This window comes from Anticarsia gemmatalis, chromosome 17 (assembly GCF_050436995.1).
Source record: "Anticarsia gemmatalis isolate Benzon Research Colony breed Stoneville strain chromosome 17, ilAntGemm2 primary, whole genome shotgun sequence".
NCBI classification, from domain to species: Eukaryota; Metazoa; Arthropoda; class Insecta; order Lepidoptera; family Erebidae; genus Anticarsia; species Anticarsia gemmatalis.
Window position 1 is genome coordinate 3,419,407 of NC_134761.1, and position 23,428 is coordinate 3,442,834.

Consider the following 23,428-nt stretch of genomic DNA (forward strand, 5'->3'; position numbering starts at 1 on the left):
ATGAAACCATGTTAAAGAAGCCTTAATCTAGAGTCACTCAGGGCATCAATCCCTACCCATTATACAAGAATGTCCACATTCCATGACAACCAACACTGGCTATTGGCCAACCTAATCCAGTACAAGACAGAACATCATTAATGGCCTGTCACGACCTACATCGGTACCTCATTGCTAGTGATTTATAACATTATTTCATGGTGTATTTGCGGTGCCGACTGATTCAGGAAGACTTGCAATTACTATCGAACTCGAACTGGTTTAGAAAGCCAGCCGTCATACGTTAAGTACCGGAAAATGTGTATTAATAGCAATATTTCGAGTTGGAAGGGAAACGGCCAGTCGTAAATTTTATGTGGAGTACTTCTTGGTATTTCAGCACGATGTTGCTAAACAGAAACAAGTCTTGAAGGTTCGAGATCGAATTTTGATCACACGCTACTTTGTTCTCATTCACTTTTATACTTATACTTTAACTAGGGCTTCGTAAGATGTTAACGTTTAATTTACGATCTTAACGTTACCGTGTTATGTTAAATGGAGTTAAGTTAATCAACCTTCACACAGTTATTCCGTTTTTGGCAGCAAATATTTAGAGATTTTGTCAAAATCTTTAAAATGATTTTCCTTAATTACTTAATTACCCCTGAAATAAAGTTATCTGTCAATGTAGTAGTCGATTTCGGTCAATTCAATCCTACTCTACGCACAACATTTTCAGTAACGTATTTTACAAGGGGTGTAAAATATATCTCTTGCTTCAAATAAATTTCTCCTAGAATGCAAGTGTAACATAGTAATACACAAATAAGGTAAACGTCTCAAGTGCTCCGAGGTGCTATATCTAGTAACCAGTTCTTTACAAATTGCACGCCGTGTTAGACTCTGTTAGTCAATTGATACGCTCCGTGTTTTGCTTTCCTTCTATCGATTCAAGATTTTATCTAAAACGTTTAAAAGCACTTGCTTTTAAAGATTTAATCTTTGGAAATTATTCAAGGAAATGATTACACATAAGATAGTAATCAAGCATAATTTCCTCGGTTTTTTCTTGACGTTTCGGCAAGCTGCATACTGTAATCTGAAAATACTTAGGCTTAATCACGATATAACCATTTTTTTAAACCATTATTGTCCCACTGCTAAACATGAGTCTCCGGGTCGAGGGAGGGATAAGGGCATAGATAGACCACACTGATTAAGTGAGGGTTTAGACTCTTTTGCATTATCCTTTAAGGGTAATGCGAAAGCATATTTTGTCAATTATCTCATTGCTGGCTTTTGAAAGTTTCAGCGTTTTGGTTTGGCAGAGCAGTGTAGGTATGCTATCTTGTAAAACAATCTAAAGTTTAAAGGTGGGGCAAAAGCACATTAAACGAATAATTGTAAATATGAACCGCGAATGCGTGTTTGGTGATTAGATCTAAAATACCTCAGATTACAGCAGTTAGCACTCAACGGGAGATTTCAATCATGAGTTCCACTCGCAATGAACTTGTGAACCAGCTGTTTGCTAATTATAATGTTGTTGAGATATAAAGAAGAATAATGAGATAATGGTTAATTAAAGCTTGGCCAATTTGACTTTTTTCTTAAATAGATTTTAAGACACGACAACTATTTCTTATTTCGTGTATTCTTTCATAAATATCGATGATCTATTGCTTTAAACTATTACCGAATATTCAGCCTTTTTCTGCGAATATTATTACGCAGACCAAACAGAGGCTGTACGGCTCGGTTGGTATCATAGGCATATTTTTTATTTGCAAAATAATCTGACTTGTTAACATTTCTTTAAAGTCATAAAGCTACATATTTTGTTCAAAAACCAGTTGACAATCGCACTTTGATGCGTCTCACGATTCCTGTTAGTAGATATGTTTGAGGAAAATGAGTCAAAGTATTCACTTGTAGTATCTTTTGACTAAATACATACATACAATATACATAATTCAATTCAAATCTTAAACAGAAAGAAACCCAATTTTATCCGTACAACTTTACGTTTTTTTTCACTAGTTAGTAGTTAGTCTAGTTACTTGTATAGTGTCATAGTTTTACTATGTACTTTTCAATAATAGAAATACAATCGATTTTAAGACCACTCGTCAGTATGAAATCTCCGAAATACAGCAAATATAACTGAAACTCAACAACTGTAATAAAATTTAAAATAATGCTAAACACTGCTTCGAAATCTACAATTTCAAATAAAATATTCATGAAAAGAACATCGTACCAAGCGAATGAAACTGTAAACGTACATAATGTTACCGTTCGGCAACCACACTACATCACGGCAAAGGTATTCAAAACATGAGCCTTGTCTAGACATTCAATACTTTATACGTAACTGTATCAGTTATTCGAATCTCATAGACCGCAATATCGGTAACTAGCTTTTGCTTGCGGCTTTGTCGAACGAAAAGTAATATATTTCTGTACATTCCTTTTTCCATTCTTGAGGAAAATAGACTTAGGTTTAAAGAGAAAAAAAAAGTTCGCCATTTTGTTTAATGATTCGATTTATTGACAGATAAAACTAATGTGTTAAATGTTTTTTTTTATTAGTTTTGATTGGAAATAGTAGCGCTACATAGCCGGTTTTTATAAAGTAAAGTAATGAAAGGATCTTTCAAACCTTTCAGAGAAACCCTAATTAGTGTTAGAAATGTAAATATTATTGCAAGTAAAGTATGACACATTATACCTACCTAAGTTTTTGAAACTGCTAGAAAAATTTGCTAGAAATAAAGAAAGATCGTCCTAGTAAAATACAAAAGTCATTCATTAAAAAAGTATTTGAAACTCATCTAAATTAATTTCGAATCTGCATTACAGTTTCAGACTTTGTAAGTTTGCATCAATTGTCTGAATCGCGATAAAAACTAACCTCAAAAATTAATTGCACTTTCTATAACATTTTCAAAACAAAATTTGAAAAGTGCAGTTGAAAGTTGCAGTGTTATTTTAGTAATATTTAGGTTTTGACAGTGTCATCACTTTCAAATAGTTGTTGGTGATCGTTGGAGTCAGTGAAGCGGTTTCCTTCTCGGTCCATTTGACCAAACCCACGGCTCACTAATATTTGAACTGTTGTACAAATAATAAAGATTAAATATTGTCTGTGGACTTTACACTTGGACGAATATTGTTAAAAGTAAGAGCGTTTATTTAAATAAGGCGTTAATTAGAAATCTTGACTTTTAGTATTATTATTCAACTGGAATCTGACAACTTTTCTTTAATACAGATAATAATCTCGAAATAAAAGTACCTATATTATATGTTAAACAAGGTTATAAAGATCTTCATTACATCCAAATTAGTGTGTAACATGAACAATCATCCTCAAAATCTTTTGCGAATGTAGAGAATTAGTAAAAAAGTGCCACTCCTCACTGTGTGTGAATAAATCACTTTACCTAAAATGATAAATATCGTGTTATATAACTTAAAAGGGACAGCTTTACTAATGAACATCGATCTATAACGATGACAACGGTCACATGTGTTTCGAGAATGAGTTATGTTTAATATTTATAAATTCAATAAGCATTTATAAATAACATTAGTGACACCAAAACGTGACCTTTTAAATATCCGTCTAAAGGTCCCTATTACTTTTTCGATACCACTATATCTTTGGATAACATAGTAATTTTACAAAGGGTTGAAATATTTGACAATCTGGACTGAAATTTGTTTATTTAAACGTCTTCTCTGGTACTTTTCCGAATTATTTGGATCATTTGTATACCAATAATTTTCTGTATCTCGCACTCCTTATAAATTGCAACAAATGTACAGTAATACATAGGTAAGTACCTATTTAATAAAAGCTGTGAATAAGAAAAACATAAGTGTTTTAATTAAAACAGGCGTCAGGAAGCCACCTTGAAGTACTTTATATCACCAACTGGGTTATAATTGTAGATACCGTTTCAAAGTAATTGTACGGCAGATGAGATTAAAGACTGATCGATCAATTATATGATAAAGAATTGAGATTACGGCCTATGTTTTTAATCTGTATAAAGAAAAAAATATTTGCAAGTCGTCTATAGGCCTACAACTTAGTAGAGTAGCCTTACATGCATGGTTCGTTGCTAGCATATGTATAGAAAATTCTGAATTTAGATCATAAGTAACCCGCAAGTTTATGCAGTTGACGATGGCCTGTTTTTTTTTTTTTTTTTTTTTTTTTTTTTTAAATCATTTATTCAAGTTTAACAATAAAATTTTAATTTTCACAAAAAATCGCCAAACTGCATAACAGTTTGTTGGCGACAATGGCGCTCTGTTTTAATTACATTATATTATATATAGTTATACAAACAACTCTTTACAATTATTATATTACTAATTTATAGCTATTAACTTACTTATGTTATTATTGTGTTAATTATGTATTTATATCTATAGTTCTAAAAGTAATTTTTCTTTCAGTCTTTTTTTAAATGTTATTCTACTTGTATCTTTGGACGTATTTCTTATATAATCTATCTTATTAAATATTATCGGAGTTATATATTTTCTTGTTCTTTTGCCATAGTAGTTCCTTACAGGTGGTATCACTAATTTACCCTGTTCTTTTTGTCTGGTGTTATATATATGTACTATTGGTTCCTTATATTTCTCATTATTATATTGTTCTAAAGCTATTAGGTATTCTACTTTAATATGTACTGGTAATATTTTACATATATTAAACAATTTTTCATAGTTAGGTTTACATTTCTGTTTAACTTTTTGATTGACAAGATATTTAATTATTCTAATTTGAAGTTGTTTTATACGATCTAGGTGTGTTTTGAATGTAAGCCCATAACTACTTAATCCATAATTAATTAATGAATCAGCAAGTGCATGATACAATACAAACAAGACTTTTTTATTAACAAAGCTATTGAGATGGAAGAATTTACCCAAGACTGATTGCAGTTTATTACATATTTCATTAATGTGTGGTTTCCAATTAAAATTACAATCCACTGTCAAACCCAAGTACCTATATTTATCCACGAGCTCTATGTGTGCGCAGCGGCAGCCAGCTTGATTGTTGTGCATGTGCATGTCATCCTTTCGCTGTTTTATGTAGGTGTTATACGGTGAATTTATGCACATTGCTTTCGTTTTAGCAAAATTTATGATAATACCATTGTCGTGAGCCCATTTAATGATATTTTCAAAGTCCTCTTGCATATACCTTAATGCATCCGTCATGTTATTGGATGGGTACAGCAGGCACATGTCATCTGCGTACATGAAGGTCTTGCAATGTTTTATTACGTTAATGACGCTGTTTACATGCATTATATACCCGACCGGGCCATAGACTGAGCCAGTCGGCACTCCGAGGCTCACACTTACCTCGTCACCGAGGGTTCCATCTATTGAAGTGCGTAGAGTTCTATTGTGCAAATAACATTTAAACCATCTACTGATGGGACCCCTTATGCCACACTCGTCCATCGCCCGCAGTAGTATGTCGTGGTCCAGGGTGTCAAATGCCTTTTTATAGTCAATGAACAGAGCAAGGACAAACTTACCGTCGTTGAGGCTGTTGTTGACGTGGTCGGTGAAGTCCGTGAGCGCGGTGGTGGTGCTGCGCCCGCGCCTGAACCCGTGCTGCGCGTCGGATATTATGCCGTGCCGTTCCAAGTAGCCACTTACCTGATTCACTATTACCTTTTCCACTATTTTATTTATTACGGATAATATGGCAATGGGTCTGTAATTACTATAGTCTATATGACTGCCTTGTTTATATATGGGTCGTATAATTGATTTTTTTAATAAATCCGGGTAAACTCCTTCACTCACACACATGTTTATAAATTTAGCTAACACTGGGCTGATGTCTTTTTTTACGTGTTTGATATCCTGTACTCTTATTTTGTCTAATCCGGGCGATTTATTACAGTCTAATTGATTAATGTATTTTTCTATTGTACTAGCATCTACCTTCTGAAAATAGAACGATTTATCACTCGGTTTTACATAGGAACTCCTTACTAAAAAGTTATTATCACAGTTATGTTTAATTTTGTGTATTTCACCTGTAAACGTTTCAGAAAAGTTATTGCAGATATCCTGTACACAGTTATTTTGACCTAAATGTTTGAGTATTACATCATCTAAACTCATTTTTTGGTTACCTATCCATTTATTTATATAAGCCCATATTTTTCTATAATCATTATTACATTTTTCTATTTCTATTTGCCTGTATTTATTCTTTGCTTTCTCTATTAACTTGTTAACTTTATTTCTATATTTAGTATATATTAATCTATTATTCATGTTATTAGGCGAAGATTTCCAAATTCTAAACAGTAAGTCTCTTTGTTCCATCTTATTTCTTAATTCGCTATCTACCCACGGTTGTGTAATTCTCTTTTTCTTAGGTAATTTCTGTACTTTACATTTCTCATATATATCATCAAAAACACTATATAGTTTATCATACAATAACATAGGACAATTTGTTTGCATTAAATAAGACCAATCAATATTTTTTAAACTATCACTTAACATTTTTTCGTCAATAATAGTTTGCGATCCACAAATGATATTATTATTTTTGTGTACACTACCAGCTGATGTTATGCCAATTCCAACCATATAGTGATCCGATAAGGTGCAAGTTAGCATCGAGCGCCTGTCCGCGACTCGGCCGCACGCACACATGGTCAATATTCGAGGAATTCACTCGGTCGTCGTCGTTTGATACAGTTAGTTAATTATGGAAATACATAGAATTATTAATGTTATCTATACTAATCTATACTAATATTATAAAGCTGAAGAGTTTGATTGTTTGAACGCGCTAATCTCAGGAACTACTGGTCCGATTTGAAAAATTCTTTCAATTTTAGATAGCCCATTTATTGAGAAAGGCTATAGGCTACGACCAATAGGAGAAGAGTATCAGTAAAAAATGTTACAAAAACGGGGAAAACTATGGCCCATTCTCTCTTATATGACGCAAGCGAAGTTGCGCGGGTCGGCTATTATTAATGTAATCTATACTAATATTATAAAGCTGAAGAGTTTGTTTATCATCACGCTACGACCAATAGGAGTAGAGTATCAGTAAAAAATGTTACAAAAACGGGGAAAACTATGGCCCATTCTCTCTTATATGACGCAAGCGAAGTTGCGCGGGTCAGCTAGTGCAAGATAAATCGAGCAAGCTAAGGCTCTCTACTAAGTTGTCGGACTATAGTAGGTAAACTCTTTTAAATGCTCTCAAATTATTACAGTTAGAGGAGCAAAGGCTCCAATGATCGAAACTAGACTTTTAAATTGATGTGCTCCAATTTTATTTTCTATACATGTTTGTATTATAAAAAAACAATGATGACGAATGTCTTTTTATTGTAGTTTGTACGACTTTCTAGTTTTAATAATTAATAACTAGAACACGCGTTCTGTACCTCAATTTTTTTATATAAAGCTTTTCAGGAGGTTCACAAGACTAAAGGCTAGCCTAAGTCTAAGGCTACTTTTTACTTTATTAATAAATAAATAAATAAATATTTAGTATGCTTTTATTTTTAGTTTTTTATGACTAAAAATAAAGATTGCCTCTGTGGCACGGTCGGTAGCATATTTGACTCGGGTTCGATTCCCGAGTCAAGTACGTTTCAAATTCAATAATAGCCCGAAGTGTAGTAACGTGTCCGGTAAATGGCGCTAGGCTCAAACCCTATAACAAGAGACTAACATTACTAATAGCGAAAAGAGGTTGTTTTTCATACACCTCTGCCTACACCATCGGGTATAACAGACGTGATATTATGCATAAAAAGTTAAAAACTTTGGAAAATATACGATAAAACAATAATTTTAATAAAAACTATTGAAATCGGTTAGTCGGCATGGATCACACACAGTCACTTTTTTTCCGAGAAGTGAATTTTACACCTATTGTCTTATAGCAATACATCACACAAGCATAAGTAGAGCTATACGATATCTTTAATGATATTTAGAAAGTCTATAATTACGTGCCTAGGCATCTAGTGCTTATAGAACGATGTAATGATTCAGCAAAAATATCAGTCGAAATATTTATTTCTACATTATAGATTTCGACACTCGAATAGCGTGTCAAATTGGTTCATTAAAACTGCGAAATACGTCTTTATAATATACTTATTTCAAAAATAATGTGCAGTTAGTTTGTCATTTCTTTTTGTATAGTTTTATTGCGTATTGTACTTTGTACAAACTTTTATGCAGTCAATAAAAACAGCAACAAAGAAGTCTTGATGAAGAAGTCAAGAAATGGATCGATAAATTATTTCAATTTCTAAACTTTTGAATTCTCTATTCATCAAAATTCGACAGGTTTACGTGTTCTGTGAGCATTATTCAATAAAAATATGATATATGTATGTGGGCTAATAAAGAAATTGACAAGATGTATGGATATGAATGAGGCGAGGGAAGTTTGTAAGGATCGTACCAAGTGGCGTTCTATAGTCTCTGCCTACTCCTATGGGAAAAAAGATGTGATATTTTAAATGTATGTAATAAAGAAAACTTTACTTTCGATTAACATAATAACATCACAGATAGAACATAGATTTATTTTTGTTTGTTTTAGTCGTTTATGGCCGTTTTTCTATACCTTCGGGTATGTGTTTTGGTGGTCTATATTCTATGTAGGTAAGTATATGTACGTACTAAACATGATAAAATATATGTATGTAGGTATATTAAAATTAAAAAAAAATCGTAGTACCTGCTTAATCCGAGATCTGAATCAAACATATTAATAGAAAAGATGTCTCATGTTAAACTTAAGTGTCTCTCATACTACCACGAAACTAAATGCCATTTTTTCTCATACAAAAGCAGTAGAATTTTAACTTTGATTTGTTACACATTAGCACACTTTCTACACGTATGGTGAACCCATGCACACATGATCGATCGAGATGGAAAGCGTTGGCTACCATTAGTCAATGCCGTGGGCGCTGGACTGATGGGTTTATTATGTGAAGAAAGCCTCGCTTTATCTGAGCATAGAACTTTAAACTTGTGGATTCTTTACAATTATTTATTTTCTTATACCGAAGTGTGAATCATGACATATGATGTGATATAAAAAATATCTCCTTTTTCGTTTTCGTTATAATAATATTCACAGTTTTCTAGCATATGATAACTTACTTTAGTTATAGTTAAAGTGATAACTGAAAAACCCGTAAATTGTGTAACAAAGCATAATCTTTTTTAATAATTTTAATAAGACCACGTAGCGCCGCGACCTCTCATACTTTATTGTTCTAAAATTATATCAAACACCTCTTCAACTGATCACTCATACTTCAATGCATACCTATTTGATCACACCTATAAAACCTTTAAGGCTTTTGTAAACAGCACAATATTTATTTCACACGTATTTAATATTTCATTGATCGGAATGCGTATTCATTAAGCGTGCAATAACAAGCAAGTCAAACAGTATGCGTTAATTGGGAGAAGGTATACTTCGCAAATAATTACTGTTTATTGAGAACCGGTCAACTTCGCTTGTTATCGGTCTTTTGTTGTATGAACGACGGGTAAGGAATCTTGGTCTTATGAAAGTACAAATAGAATCTAGGGAATTATGAGATTTTTCTCATACTACACTAGAAAAAACAGTTTTAGTAGTATTTATAAATATAATCTTAACTTACGACATATAAATCTATGATTCAATCATCCATATTTGTTTTAAAGTTCAAGATGTAGATTTTTTCTAAACGGAATCCATTATACGATCTAACGTTGTCGTGATTCACCAATCAAATATATAAATATTTACCTAAAACACGAAATGATAACAAAAAAATAAAAATTCCCAGAGATCTTTTCAAGCGCGCCGTTTGAAATCCACGATTGTTTATCTATAAATTTTATATGATGACCGTAACAACAAAATGGCAGCGATAAAATATGTTAAAACAACAATAAATAAATGAAAAACGATTCGTTTCGTTCATAAATCGAAAGACCGAACAACTAACTCCAACAAAAAATAAAAATACAGCTGTTCTAAAATATTTCTATAAATCTAATTCAAATCTTGAATGCGCTTTTTATTGCATAATTAATTTGCATACTCTTTAGAAGCCATTTTAATGTAACATATTTTTTTTGTACTTACATATTACACTTGAGCACAACTGTCAAGCTTGATAGAAGTATTTTTATCATGCACCATAAAGTTTTACAGTCTATTTTATCTCTTAGAAATACTCAATAAAAGATAGCTTTATGTATTCAATGTTTCTTTAGGAAGCTTACACTCAACAAAGAAGAACTAATTTAAATTTTTGTTTAAACTGCAAAATTAAATAATACGAAACTCTTTTTCATGACATTACTGTACATTACCTCATCACAACACATTTGGAAAGCAAACAATATCGCGTGTCGAAGTCATGAGTATATTTGCTTGCTTCCTACATTGCATAACACCAATTATCTGTTGTCAGTGATATAAACTTAATTATAGTATATCATTGATCAGATCTTGCGCCTATCGCACGCAAGACCAGTCTCAAAGTGGGTCGCACTTTCTCAGCCACAGCATCGTATTTATTCCTGTAGTAAAGTAATAACTATGTATTACTTATAGGCAATAGTAAACTATGATAATGACATATGTTTTGCTCTGTCGAAAGCTCAGTTTCTCTTCTGAAACGCCATAATTTAATGAGCTCGTTATAAGTTACAGAAGGATAGAAAGTAAATCTTTAGTCTTGTTTTGCTCTTGATTATGATTTGAAATAGTCATGAGTAGGTATGACGCAGTAGACATTCTACCACGGTTTATGCAAAAATTCTTTTCACGTGGTAAAGTCCCTTCTAATAAGACAGTTTTACAAAACAAAACAAATAAAAAGACTTACAAACAGACTCACTTTCATAATACAAGATTTGTTTGCATACTTCACATTCTAATGACTAATTACGTCTATTATCCTATAATCATTGCAGTTCAAAAGCGAAAGTTTTCTGTCCTACAAATGATAAATTAACGGCCGTCACGAGACCAACACCTGTGTTAACTACGGTTAAAGAGTTAACGCATTGTCGGAAGTATAACGTAACTTTTATGGTAGACGACTGAATTTAACGACTGCGCCCTTAAACTATCTTGAAATCGAAAGTTTGCCTTCTTGAGTACGTATTCACATAACGAATTTAAGTACACAGGCAGCTAGATTTAATGTATGTTACGTGTGAATTTTTATCGGTAATCTTGTTTTATATTAGCTTGTACCGACAAATGTAATCCCTCAAAGAATCAAAATACTTGGAAAAGTAAAGCTGAAGATATTTTACCGCACCGAGATACTAACCTAGCCCTCATCATTAACTTCCATAAGTTATGCTAAGATCCAGATAAGCTTATTTGATGAGGCCAAAAAATATTTTTAAGAATTTCTCTTAAAAACAGGAATACTTGAGTATGTATTTGATGCAAAGTCACATGCATCAAAACCAAAAACGAATAAGTTAGCAAAACAATGTTGGAACAAGTTAAACAACTTAACTGCAGAGCTATAAAATAAATGTCAAATTATTTTTGTACAAATTAAAAATGTTTTGACTCGCTTGACTTGTGACGCACGCGTTTTAAGAGCTTTTCATCACAATTGAGGATAAAATATTCGTTTTTATGTAAATTAAGTTATGACTAAAAATGATGTAAAAACTGCGTTGTTGTTGTTAAGTGTGTCTGCAACAATACGAGTTACCATTTTTTTTGTTAGGAATTCTGTAGGATCTAACTTACGGTTTAAAAACTACAATAATAATGATGGTTGACGGCGAATAGTTGATATACATAATTACGGTTTTGTTTCACATCCAGAATGACGAACATAAGCGATAGAATAGAACAACTGATGGCTAAATGCTTTTGATATTCAAAATCATTGACCGAGTTTCCAAAAAGGTAGAGCACTCATTAATAGGTCTTCGTGTTTTTTGTATATTATTATTTCTGTACCATATCGTACATTTGCGTACATTTTAGATTAGTTATGCGAGAGACATTAAAGTGTGTAATTATTCAAGCATCCTCACACATTCAGTATGTAAAACAAACATAAAAAATTGCACCGGCCATCGCACTTTTTTTACCCGCCACAGATTATAATCGTAATGCAATCAACCTACTTGAACACTTACGCTCTAATTATTATATGATGCATGGGAAAATGTGCAGATTATCTTACACATTATAAATTAATTATTACAGACTTAAATTGTGTGATAATTGGATCTAGATAATCAAATAAACTAACTATTCTCATAAAAATATGTTTCGCAGAAATTGTGCGCTGATGCGAAATAACTAAATGAATTAAAAACTCTTTCTTTGTGGTTTTAAGGAAACAAGGAGCTTCAGCTTTTCCTTGTCTTCAGAAATCTGATTTTATTCACTTAAGAGAACGAGGGTACATTTTGGAAATAAATCTTAATAGCCTGCTTTTCTTTCAGTAGGTTTACCTCAAGTGAATTTATATTTCAGAAATTAATTTTGTTCCTAGTAAAATTTTTAATTCTCCAATTCTCACAACCTCTCTAAATATTATTTACTAAATAGGCCACAAAACAAAAAGTGGTCTAAACTTAAAGCCCTTATAATAGAGCTCGGCAAAACGGTTGTCGTTACCGCGTGATACCATCTTACAATAAGTAACAACTAACATGCGGTATGCGGAAGTATTTCACCCGATACCATAGATACGTACGAATACCATCGCTTACAGAAACAGATCTCTGTTCTCTATCCCCTTGTTAGACCATAGATGTAGACCAATAAATTGTGGTGTAAAAAGTTTAAGTTAAGACTTTGAACTGCTTTGTGGACACCCAATGTTGATAGTCTAGAATGGGTTGAATCTAGTGTGATTGTTGGTTGACATTGTTTTTATCTGATTTCAAGCGATCTTCCATTGCGTCTCCTGCTCACAAGCAACCACCTTTTCCGAGCCGGTCAAAAATGTCCTTATTATGTTTTTGTACTAAGTTTAGGAACTACAGGATACAGCGCATTGAATTGCTTGTTTTCTAAAAAAATCGGTTCGGTTGAACCTATCCATATGTATTTTTTCAATCCTTCTTCAATCTTCATGCATCCCCAGCATAAATAACTGATTAGTAGAAAAATTTGTTTTACAGATAACAATTTAATATTTACATTAACGAAATAAAAATAAATACCTTAACGCAAGATTTAAAACGCTATCTTACTTAAATAAACACAAAAAAAACTATTAAAATCGATAGTTTATTCAAACATTGTTACCGTCTCTCACAGTGGTGTCGTTAAATCTAATGGACACATAACTATCGGATAAGCCGTTCCGACTCTAATCTCCTAATAAACAAACACTTTCAAATACATACATGATTTATGACTGTTATTAGTTATAAAATTATAAAATGTTATTAATCTTATTCGCTACTGCTGAGAAAACATTAATTACGATTCGTAACTAATTACATAGCGATATAAGTGTATAACCATAAAAATCCGAGGCAACACACCAATGAGTTTTCGAAGTTATGTGCGTATTAGAAATAATTATCACTTGCTCAAACGGTGAAGGAAAACATCGTGATGAAACCTGCCACAACCTTAAATTTGTTTAATACATTAATTGTCATTCAAAGTCCCCAACCCGTTCTAAAAGCCTAACTCCCTCCCTCGTTGGAAGGAGACCCTTGCCCAGCAGTGGGACAGTCATGGGTTAAATGCATTGCAGTGCTTTCTGCGATGTTTATTCTTACTCATAATACTCATATACTTAACATCGTAGTTATTTTTTATCGCTTTATTACATCTTCGCGTATTTGTACACATGTAATTCAATATTAATCGATTATAAATGAATCGGAGGTGCGATTTAATGACTATACTGACCAACGTATCTTCAGCCAGGCTCATTAAAGACAGGATGAGTACATTTCTCGCCATTTTAATTGTAATAAAATGATATAAAGTTCCAACACTTTATTGTACGACCGGCATTAATTATTAAAACAGCTTCATTACTCATCCTTTCTTCACTGACGTTAACAAACAAGTACATCATCGTACCTGATAGAATCGCCTCGAGCCTCGACAAACTGGTATTCTGCAAACATTGACATAATCTGTGGTGCTCATCACATTGCATGACGGTGCGGAATGTACAGAGAAACCCGGAATGCTTCGAAAGTAAAATTTCAATGATAGTCCGTCATGCTCGGAACAGTCGGAACTTACGAGTTTAGAGCCTTTGCACATGAAGTTATTTTTATCGCACCGTTTTTTATTAGAACACTAGCTGACCCGCGCAACTTCGCTTGCATCACATAAGAGAGAATGGGTCTTACTTTTGCCCGTTTTTGTAACATTTTTTACTGGTACTCTACTCCTGTTGGTCGTAGCGTGATGATATATAGCCTATAGCCTTCCTCGATAAATGGGCTATCTAACACTGAAAGAATTCGGACCAGTAGTTCCTGAGATTAGCGCGTTCAAACAAACAAACTCTTCAGCTTTATAAAATTAGTATAGATTGAGCACGTACTATGCGTATTATCGTAATCGGTGATTGTAAGTAGAACGTCCCCCATATTCGCATTTATATTAAAACAAAACAATATGCATATTGTCGGATATCTTTACTAAACGTTGGTCGACGACGGCCCTGCGTTCCCTAGGCCCCTCGTTTATTTACTTTTACAAGCAATGTCAGTGCGTTAAAAAAATATTGTGCAAAGGCTCTTACAGCTTCGATTGCGTTTGTTTGCCATTTATAGATATAATTGTCGAGTATTGCCGAGTGTTGTCGACTGGGAAGTGTTGAATAATTGAGTGAATCAAATACTTTCGAAGCCACACCGTATTTGGAATTTAAATTGTACACATAAGACGATGTTTCCGAATCAATGCCAATTAGTTCTGTTGATTAAGTTATTTTTGATTTAGAAATAACTTACATGGAACTTATGGGGCGTTGATTAGATAAAATATGGACATGCATTCCAAATATTTTGAGCACCAATTACAATTATGGAAAAAGAAACAAATTAAATATGATTACATTTTTGTTTGGTGTAAAACTTATTTTAAAAAAAGCAGGATTGCCACTAAAAATAAAGTCTATTAGCATTTAAACAATAAATTATGTTAATATATGGCAACATTAACGTCCAATCTGTGCACCTATTAAGTATGTTAACTTTATGATGGTAAAGAATAATTTCATATTGGATTTTACTATTTAAGGCGCCTTTGAGGTATAAATTATAGCGTGGAAGGTCACAGATCAATTATGATATAATAATATGGCTTTTGAAATAACTGCCTATTAAAACTATCTTCACTTTTACACTTACAATAAAAGTCATTGATATGATAATTATACCAGTGGACCTGGCATTCATCTCCCCGAACTGAGAGCCCAATCTATAAGTTTTTTTCGGCGTCTTCTCCAATCTTTTATTGGAATTTGTTGATGATAGCTGTTTGAAAGGTCATAAGTTTAAGTTTAGAACTTTAGTTTATATTTCAAATGCAGTCCTTTTTCATATTATTATGTAAGTATGTGTGTGTGTCTATAGATCATGATTTAAAGAGCTTCAAAAGTCTAGATTTTAAACCCTTTGCGGCTCCACCACCAGCGTAAGGCCTATTTATTTATTACTTTCCTTTTTTAAACTTACTCTACTAGTTTGTATGTGACAAACATGGTCGTGATAAATATTAAATAGCTTAGTTATTAAAGTAAATGGATACATAATATATTATGAAGATACTCATAGTACAAGCGCCTGGTAATTTTACCGAGGCAACCGGTCTCGATTATAATTATAAACAGTTTCTACACTGGGTACTCTTGATTTCACTTGTATTTACGTCATCTTATATTAATTGGTTCATATGTATGCGAATCGTTTATCATATTAATAACAAAGTTAATTGATCGAGTTAGAATATTAAGGGCAATAACCGAAGTTTGTAATCGGGTATAAATAATAACAAGTTTATTTTGGTAGGTACTATCTTTGATAGTAACATTTTCAAGATTTCACTTAATTTTATGAACACCAAGTAAATTATTAATAAATGATTTAATAGCTATTGCATACACAAATGATGTTTTGCCTTAGTATAATTTTTATTCTGTAAAATAAATAAATAATCTTTATTGTAACAAAAATGTGTTTACTAGTTTAGTTTACTATTTGGTCCCTGAATCCCAAACTAGCGTGTGCTGTATGTTGGGGATTATAAAATAATGCAGATATATTTACTTCAGAAGTAGTCTAGATCTAAAATTCAGTCAGTGTTGTCGATAACTATCTCTCTCCTTTACCAAACATTGACTAGAGAACAGGGTTGGTGTTTATAATGGTTTTCTTGACATTTCGGTCATGTGTCTAACATCAACAATCATTAGCTTTTGATCTCAAAATACTGATCTTTCTCACGTTTGCAGCATCAACACAGTGTCCACTAATGTGTGGGGAGGGGGTGTCGCGATGCGCGAGGAGGAGCTGGAGGTGGCGCTCAAGGTGGTGATCGTGGGCGACGGCGGCGTGGGCAAGTCCAGCATGATCCAGCGGTACTGCCGCGGCACCTTCACCAGGGACTATAAGAAGACTATAGGCGTTGACTTTCTTGAGAGACAGATTGAGTAAGTCATCATTCCCCTTTTTTATATCTGCCTCGGCGGTTTTATTGTATGCAGCGATTGAAATCATATTTATAGATGATGAGAGAGATGAAAATATGATGAATTTCAGAAATTGGATACGTTCTATAGTTCCCAAGTTGTTATAATATATTATTAGTTATCGTTTCGGACAATTGGAGCTGCTTCCAAAGGGTCGCCTGGTTAAAGGTATTGTGGTCGCACTGCATCGAAATATTGAATAATAGGTACATCTAATATCTGCAAGTCTTCAATCTTAATTTTTTCTAAATCTGCTCTTGTTTTATCTGACTGATAATTTATAATTTGACTGATCGTTTGTTCGATGTCACATTATGAACGAAAAAAACGTGTAATTAAATATGCAATGACGTGTTATTTTGACAGATAATTCACAACTTTTATGCGCTAAATTATTCGAGAATCGTAAACACATTAAACTGGGTCGTTATATCTCATCCTGTAGTCTGTATGACCTAACCCCGTTGTTTTGATTACAAAAATAAGAAACAAAATCTAGATCGTATTAAAACGCGACGTAGAAAATTAATTATCTCTGGAAGCCACCGCCACTGGCATTATAAAGTTAATTAAAATCTAGCACGAACACTATTTTAACCTTATTTTTAACCGGCTACCTACGTAGGTACTATAGTGCAATTAGTAGAGACTAGAGTCCCTTGAATGCAAGATTTGGAACTGATGAAGTCATACAAAATCCGGAATTTAGAACTTCAGTGACCCGCAAGCTTATGTAGCTGTTGGTAGCCTGTTTGGTACAGCTACATTATTTTGGAAATAACCAAAACTATTAACTATAATCTATACTAATGTTTGTTTGTTTGTTTGTTTGAACGCGCTAATCTCAGGAACTACTAGTCCGATTTGAAAAATTCTTTCAGTGTTAGATAGTTCATTTATCGAGGAAGGTTATGGGAAGGTTATCATCACGCTACTACGAATAGGAGCAGAGTACGAATGAAAAATGTTACAAAAACGAGGAAAATTTTGACCCATTCTCTCTTATGTGACGCAAGCGAAGTTGCGCGGGTCAGCTAGTGTACATTAAAATTGATAAATAAATCGTGCACGCCAAGGCTCTCTAGTAACTGTTGTTGGACTTATAATACGGCTTCCAACCCTGTCTACTCATTTTATGATACTCTCAGAATTAAAACAATGTTTTTATAGACTGCGTCTTCCATATTTATATAGGTACTAACTCTATTAAAACCCTGCCAAAGTTAGAAACTAATGTAAGCAGAATACATCACAAGTTCAAAAATAATAAAGCTCGAAATATTTGCCAGTACTTAATCATTCATTCACAAGCTGTTTTCCCAAAAGTAGAAAATACGATTACTTCCGTGCGGAAATCACACTAGTTCTTTATCAATGGCTACTTGAATTGATTGATTTATAACGAGCTGTAGATCGTCCGGATATCAAATCACTAGCAAAACATGGCGGCCTGTAGTTTAACGAGAGGAAATTGATTTGATTGCTGTCTTCTAATGAAATACTAAGGCATGTTTTGATCCCATTCGAAGCGAAATACAAACATTAATTATCTGAAGGTGGAAATGTATAAAAGAGACCGGGGTTTTCTCCATAACAATGCAGGTTAGTCGCATGGAAAAGGGAGCGAACCCATTGCCATTTCCGGGCACGTTACCAATCTTCAGACTACTATTGAGAAATAATCCAAAATATGAATTAGAAAAGCCCGATAGTACCTACTTTGTAAATCGTATTGTACTAAATCGAAGCTGAGACCTCATGAACAGCAGGACAGTCGTATATACTGCCATAGACGCAGTCATGATTACCGGACTTCTAATTAAATACTGATTCGTACTCGATCCACGCTGAAGAGAAATGTGGGTACTTCTTAATTATAGCAATCAATTGTAGTATCAAGATGTTCCTGTCGAGCTGTTAGTGTGGTCTCTTAATGATGCTACTAAATAGGCTCTGGTTAGATGAACATTTGTAGGAGAAAATAAGGAAACATAATGCTAGCAGCAGCATATTGACTATTTTATTAAAATATAACCTTGGAGCATGTTTTCAATAAGCGTTTGTTCGGTTAGAATAATGCTAAAAACAGTGAACTTGTGTAATTCAAGATTTGGGAAGTCAATAAAGATATCTATTATTACTTGTGTCCATAGGAAACAGTTTTCTACGTTTGTGTCAATAGAGATAGGCGAATCTCGTGATGTCCACTAGTTATAATAATAGTATGTAGGGTTTATGACAGACATATTAATTAATCATTATCGCAGAATTTTATCGGTTATCCGGTGTCGTAACGCCCATAACTCTGTGCGTTTTATACTGCTAATAATAATGGGTTTAATTATGTTGTCCTATATTATAAAACCTTGACATAAAACATATTTTTTTTAAGTTACCATATTGCAACTGAAACATGCAAAAAAAATCAATCTACGTACCGACTCCAAAAGTTTACCTGTACAGAGTCCTACTTTAGTATACATTTAAAAGTTTACGTTGGATATGCTTCCAGGATCGACGGCGAGGAAGTCCGGCTGATGCTATGGGACACGGCGGGCCAGGAGGAGTTCGATGCCATCACGAAGGCGTACTACCGCGGCGCACACGCCTGCGTTCTCGCCTTCTCCACAACAGACAGAGACTCTTTCTTGTCACTACACTCATGGAAACTAAAGGTACATTTAAAGCTTGGAAAAGTAATAATGTTCCTGGAGATTTAATACCCGAAGTTTGATTTTCTTACCCTTTAATCAACCTAACGGTCCCAAAAGTTAAACTAGTCAACCTTTCTGCCAGAATACACAAATTATACTTGTTTAAATTTAAGAAAAAAAGGTAAGTATTATTTTACGACAACTCGGCCTAATTTCCGAAAGCGTCACAAAAGTAGAAAATAAAACAATGAAAAACAAAGCAAATATAAACAACTCATAGTTGGTCGTTGGCCGCATGTGACCCTCTTAGATCGAACACAATCATGTTCGCGCACATCGTTATACATGTTAATGATCCGTTCTGCTAATCATGGGGAACACTTTTTATTAAATTTTATGTGAATAGGAGCGCTAAAAACTCTCTTTAATTCATACTCGGTGTCAATTAAAACAGAATTCACTTAACTACAGCTTATTCATTCAGAAGCGTGTACAACATACATTTGTTTTCATTGTGTGGCACGATAATAGATTCTTAGAATGATCTTTTGTTCACAAATTGATAAATATATGCTTTTCATTATGAAGCTTATCAAAGTCATAACAACAAAAAATATGGACATTAAATTTAGCTCTCAAAATTCAGTCAGTTCCTAGGCATTTCGTTAATTGAAGCACAACATTCAGATAAGGCGCATGAGGTCGTGACTCGTCCGGCTCGTCCCACACAACTGTCCCATGTACCAGCCCCACTATCTAATACACACATACATGTAAAGCGTATTGTTTACATTCCCGCTACTATATTCGGACGCAGTGGCAGCACATTATTTTGTAAAATCACAATCATTCGCAAACATGCACGGGAATATGAGCGCGCTTGTCGTGATCGCAGCTTTTTTGCTGTGCGGAGTGAATGCCGCGGGATATTCTCAATGGGAGACGCAATGTATGGATTACTACGCGACGGACGAAAACTACAATTTGGATGAGCTGCCGGCACAAATGTACGTGGTGTACTACTGGCCACCGAACCAGCGGCAACGGGACACTTGCGAATTCATCAATTTCAAGAAACTAACACATGAAGAGACAGCTGAAGCTCGTTTCCAGTGCGGTAACCTGACTTTGCCGTCGAACGAGACTGTGATGAAAGCGTCCTACATCAACAACCGCGGCAAACACGTCAACCTGCTGTTCTACGGCCAAGATGAAGTGAAGGAGATGTACCGCGCGTGTGACAAGAATATATCCAAGTATATCTTCAAGAAAGTGAACGATAATTACATCTTGGGTATCAACTGTTCGGCGGGTGGCAGAGGCATGCTGTTCTCGAGGTTCATGGCAAGCTCGACGGAGGTGCACTCTGTGGTGGAGAACATCGGCATCATGTCGGGTCGCGAAGGAAGCCCCGACTGTCCTCTCCCTAACTATTAAAGCGTATAAATAGATTTCGATACTTTTTGTTACTTTAAGTTTCCTACTTAATAAAATTACGTCAACTTATAAAATCGTGACTTGTTATTTATTCCAAACTAGATAAGGAGGAGGTAATTAAAATTGCAATTGATTTATCTTAGTATGATGGGTTCAGAGGTTAAAGGTCACGTCGATTTATTTTCAGGTGGAGAATGAATGTGGAGAGATCCCGACCATTATAGTTCAAAATAAAATTGATTTGATGGACCAGTGCGTCGTGGGACCGTAAGTAACTGATTATTTTCTGTCTAGAATGTACTAGAATATAGTGATTAAGCCTGTGACAGTGATACCGAAAGGAAATATAGTGATATGGACGATATGGGGTGTATGATACCTAAATTCAACTGAGTAATTATGACAAATGCGAAAATTAAACATGAATTTAATTAAATAATAATAAGTAAGTATCTGTTCTAGAACATGACTGATTAAGGCTCGAATGACGTCACTGAACTACATACCACTAGTGGGACTCTGTGAGTCATAAGTTGATAGCATCCACATACTTCCTGTTATATCACTGTTTTATGTTCCTTTATTGCATTAAAAATGTCCGTCTGATTATAATATGGATATACATTTTTGCCCACATATCTCTAGTAAATCAAACCAAGTTTACATAAGACAAGAGGGACATAAGACTCCGCTTAAAGAAATGCAGATAGGGGATTACTGAGATTTAAACACCTTATATCAACAATTGCAAAACCAAATACCACATCGATTCGTATGATCAAGGGAATCTTTTTACATGGATTTTCATACAGAATCAGGACTAACATGTTGTAAACGTTCTTCGTTCTTGTCTCCATATTTCAGTGATGAAGCAGAGTTAGTAGCGCGGGCACTAGGCTGTCGACTGATGCGTGCATCGGTGAAGGAGGACGTGAACGTGGGCGCCGTGTTCCGCGCGCTGGCCGCCCGCTGTCTGTCCGACATGAGGCGGGATGATGCCGCCGCTGACAACTCACTGCCACCATGTGTCGCACCAGTCATAGGTAAGTCATTTATTATTTAAGAAAATGCATGAAATTTGTAACTGATATTCTGTTTAACTCTGCGATAGGAGGATCTGAATCGGCTGCGGCTATACAAAAGGGATATTTTCTTTTAAACATCGTCCAAATAGAAGACTTATCTATAGCGACACGTCGATATATTAAAGTAAAGGTTATACCTAGATAAATAAATTATGAAAGGGTTGCAATTATCTAGAATAGCCAAATAAAAAGCTCTGTCAATTTGACTCAGCTTTCAGATTTTAAAAAAGGTATTAAGGTAAGGTATTAGGATTAGAAAAAAAATTAACTTAATCTAAATAATCAACGACACGAGTACGATAATAGCGCCACACAATTACAGACATAGGAAGAAAATCATAGAGATATATATGTTGAAATTTTAACCAAAAATCCTTACCTTCTATTTCCAGGTACGTTTACAAACCACAACAGCAACGGTACAATCCTGCTGCGGCCGACGAAGCACAGGCCGGGCGGCAAGAAGAAAAACGTGCTCAGAAACGCATGCAGGATACTGTGATCACTCCCTACTTAAGTTTATGTTATACAGTTAACAATATGTTAATAGGAACATTATTTACCTTAGAGTTCTCCCGGATACTGCCACGATATACTATAAACTGGAAAGGTATCTACTTAAAACCTTTTGAACTTATAAAGAACGCGCAATTTAATTTGTGTGTCTGAATACTCTGAATATACCCGCAACTACCCACTGGTCTAACAGTTGAAAAATAAGTAGACAAGAAGTGCAGGCGCCTGAAAGAAAACATGCCGTCGTTTCTTCCTCTCCAAAACCCGCATAAACTTATTTTATCGGAGCTGTACTTTTGATGGAACCTCTTTATCGTCAGTGCCAAAACCCAATACTAGGAGAGATAACGGTTCTCTGAGGTTGCTCATGTTGGCATCGATATTGTTTCAAATATCTGTAAATTATAAATATTATTATAAGCTTAGGTTAAATACATTTTGTATAAAGATTAAAGGACTTTCGATGGAGTTCAAACGACATAAAAGAAATCATCATGAACAACTATGTGCTTAAATACACAGACCGATACAATTTTCTGGGATTTCTTTTATCTACTTTATTAGCCTGAACACTGAACAGTAGTTATTTTTATTGAACTAACTTATGTCAATTATCTATATTTCGTGTAGATACAAGTAAAGTTATCAAATGTAAAGCAATTTAATCATTGTAGAATCTTTAATTTATACTTTTGCATAGAGCCTCTATGTTAAAATATTTAAAACTCTCAATACCGAATTTGTAGTTATATTTATGACTATTTAGTCGATTTAAGAAACTGTTTAGTCATATTTTAATATTTAGTTAGTTGATTTAAAATAACAAAACTATGTAAATATTTTGTACTTACCCTATTCAATTATGCAGAAATAAATTATTTTGCGAATATTGTTGCATTTCATTTCACATCTACGCACTAATTACATATTAAGTAGGTACCAACCATATTCAGACCAAACAGAACTACCAAACTACGCAAAA

General features: G+C 34.0%; 2 protein-coding genes across 3 annotated transcripts in view; both read left to right on the plus strand.

Moving 5' to 3' along the window:
• Rab23 (RAS oncogene family member Rab23) overlaps positions 1-23,335 on the plus strand; it is a 44,784-nt gene extending 21,449 nt beyond the window's left edge. For both annotated transcript variants that reach the window (XM_076124992.1, XM_076124994.1), the window contains 5 exons: positions 16,518-16,715; positions 19,267-19,429; positions 21,033-21,112; positions 21,710-21,888; positions 22,323-23,335. In XM_076124992.1, the coding sequence (XP_075981107.1) occupies positions 16,518-16,715; positions 19,267-19,429; positions 21,033-21,112; positions 21,710-21,888; positions 22,323-22,432 (730 nt within the window). In that variant the 3' untranslated portion in view covers positions 22,433-23,335. The remainder of the gene's footprint in view (positions 1-16,517; positions 16,716-19,266; positions 19,430-21,032; positions 21,113-21,709; positions 21,889-22,322) is intronic.
• On the plus strand, positions 20,119-20,919 carry LOC142979809 (uncharacterized). The gene has a single exon (XM_076124995.1). It carries the CDS (start codon positions 20,267-20,269, stop codon positions 20,843-20,845), a length of 579 nt encoding a protein of 192 aa, XP_075981110.1. The 5' UTR covers positions 20,119-20,266; the 3' UTR covers positions 20,846-20,919.
• Positions 23,336-23,428: the final 93 nt, after the last annotated feature.

Coding starts and splice junctions, on each gene's coding strand:
- LOC142979809 (XM_076124995.1), top strand. CDS start 20,267: ATGCACGGGAATATGAGCGCGCTTGTCGTGATCGCAGCTTTTTTGCTG.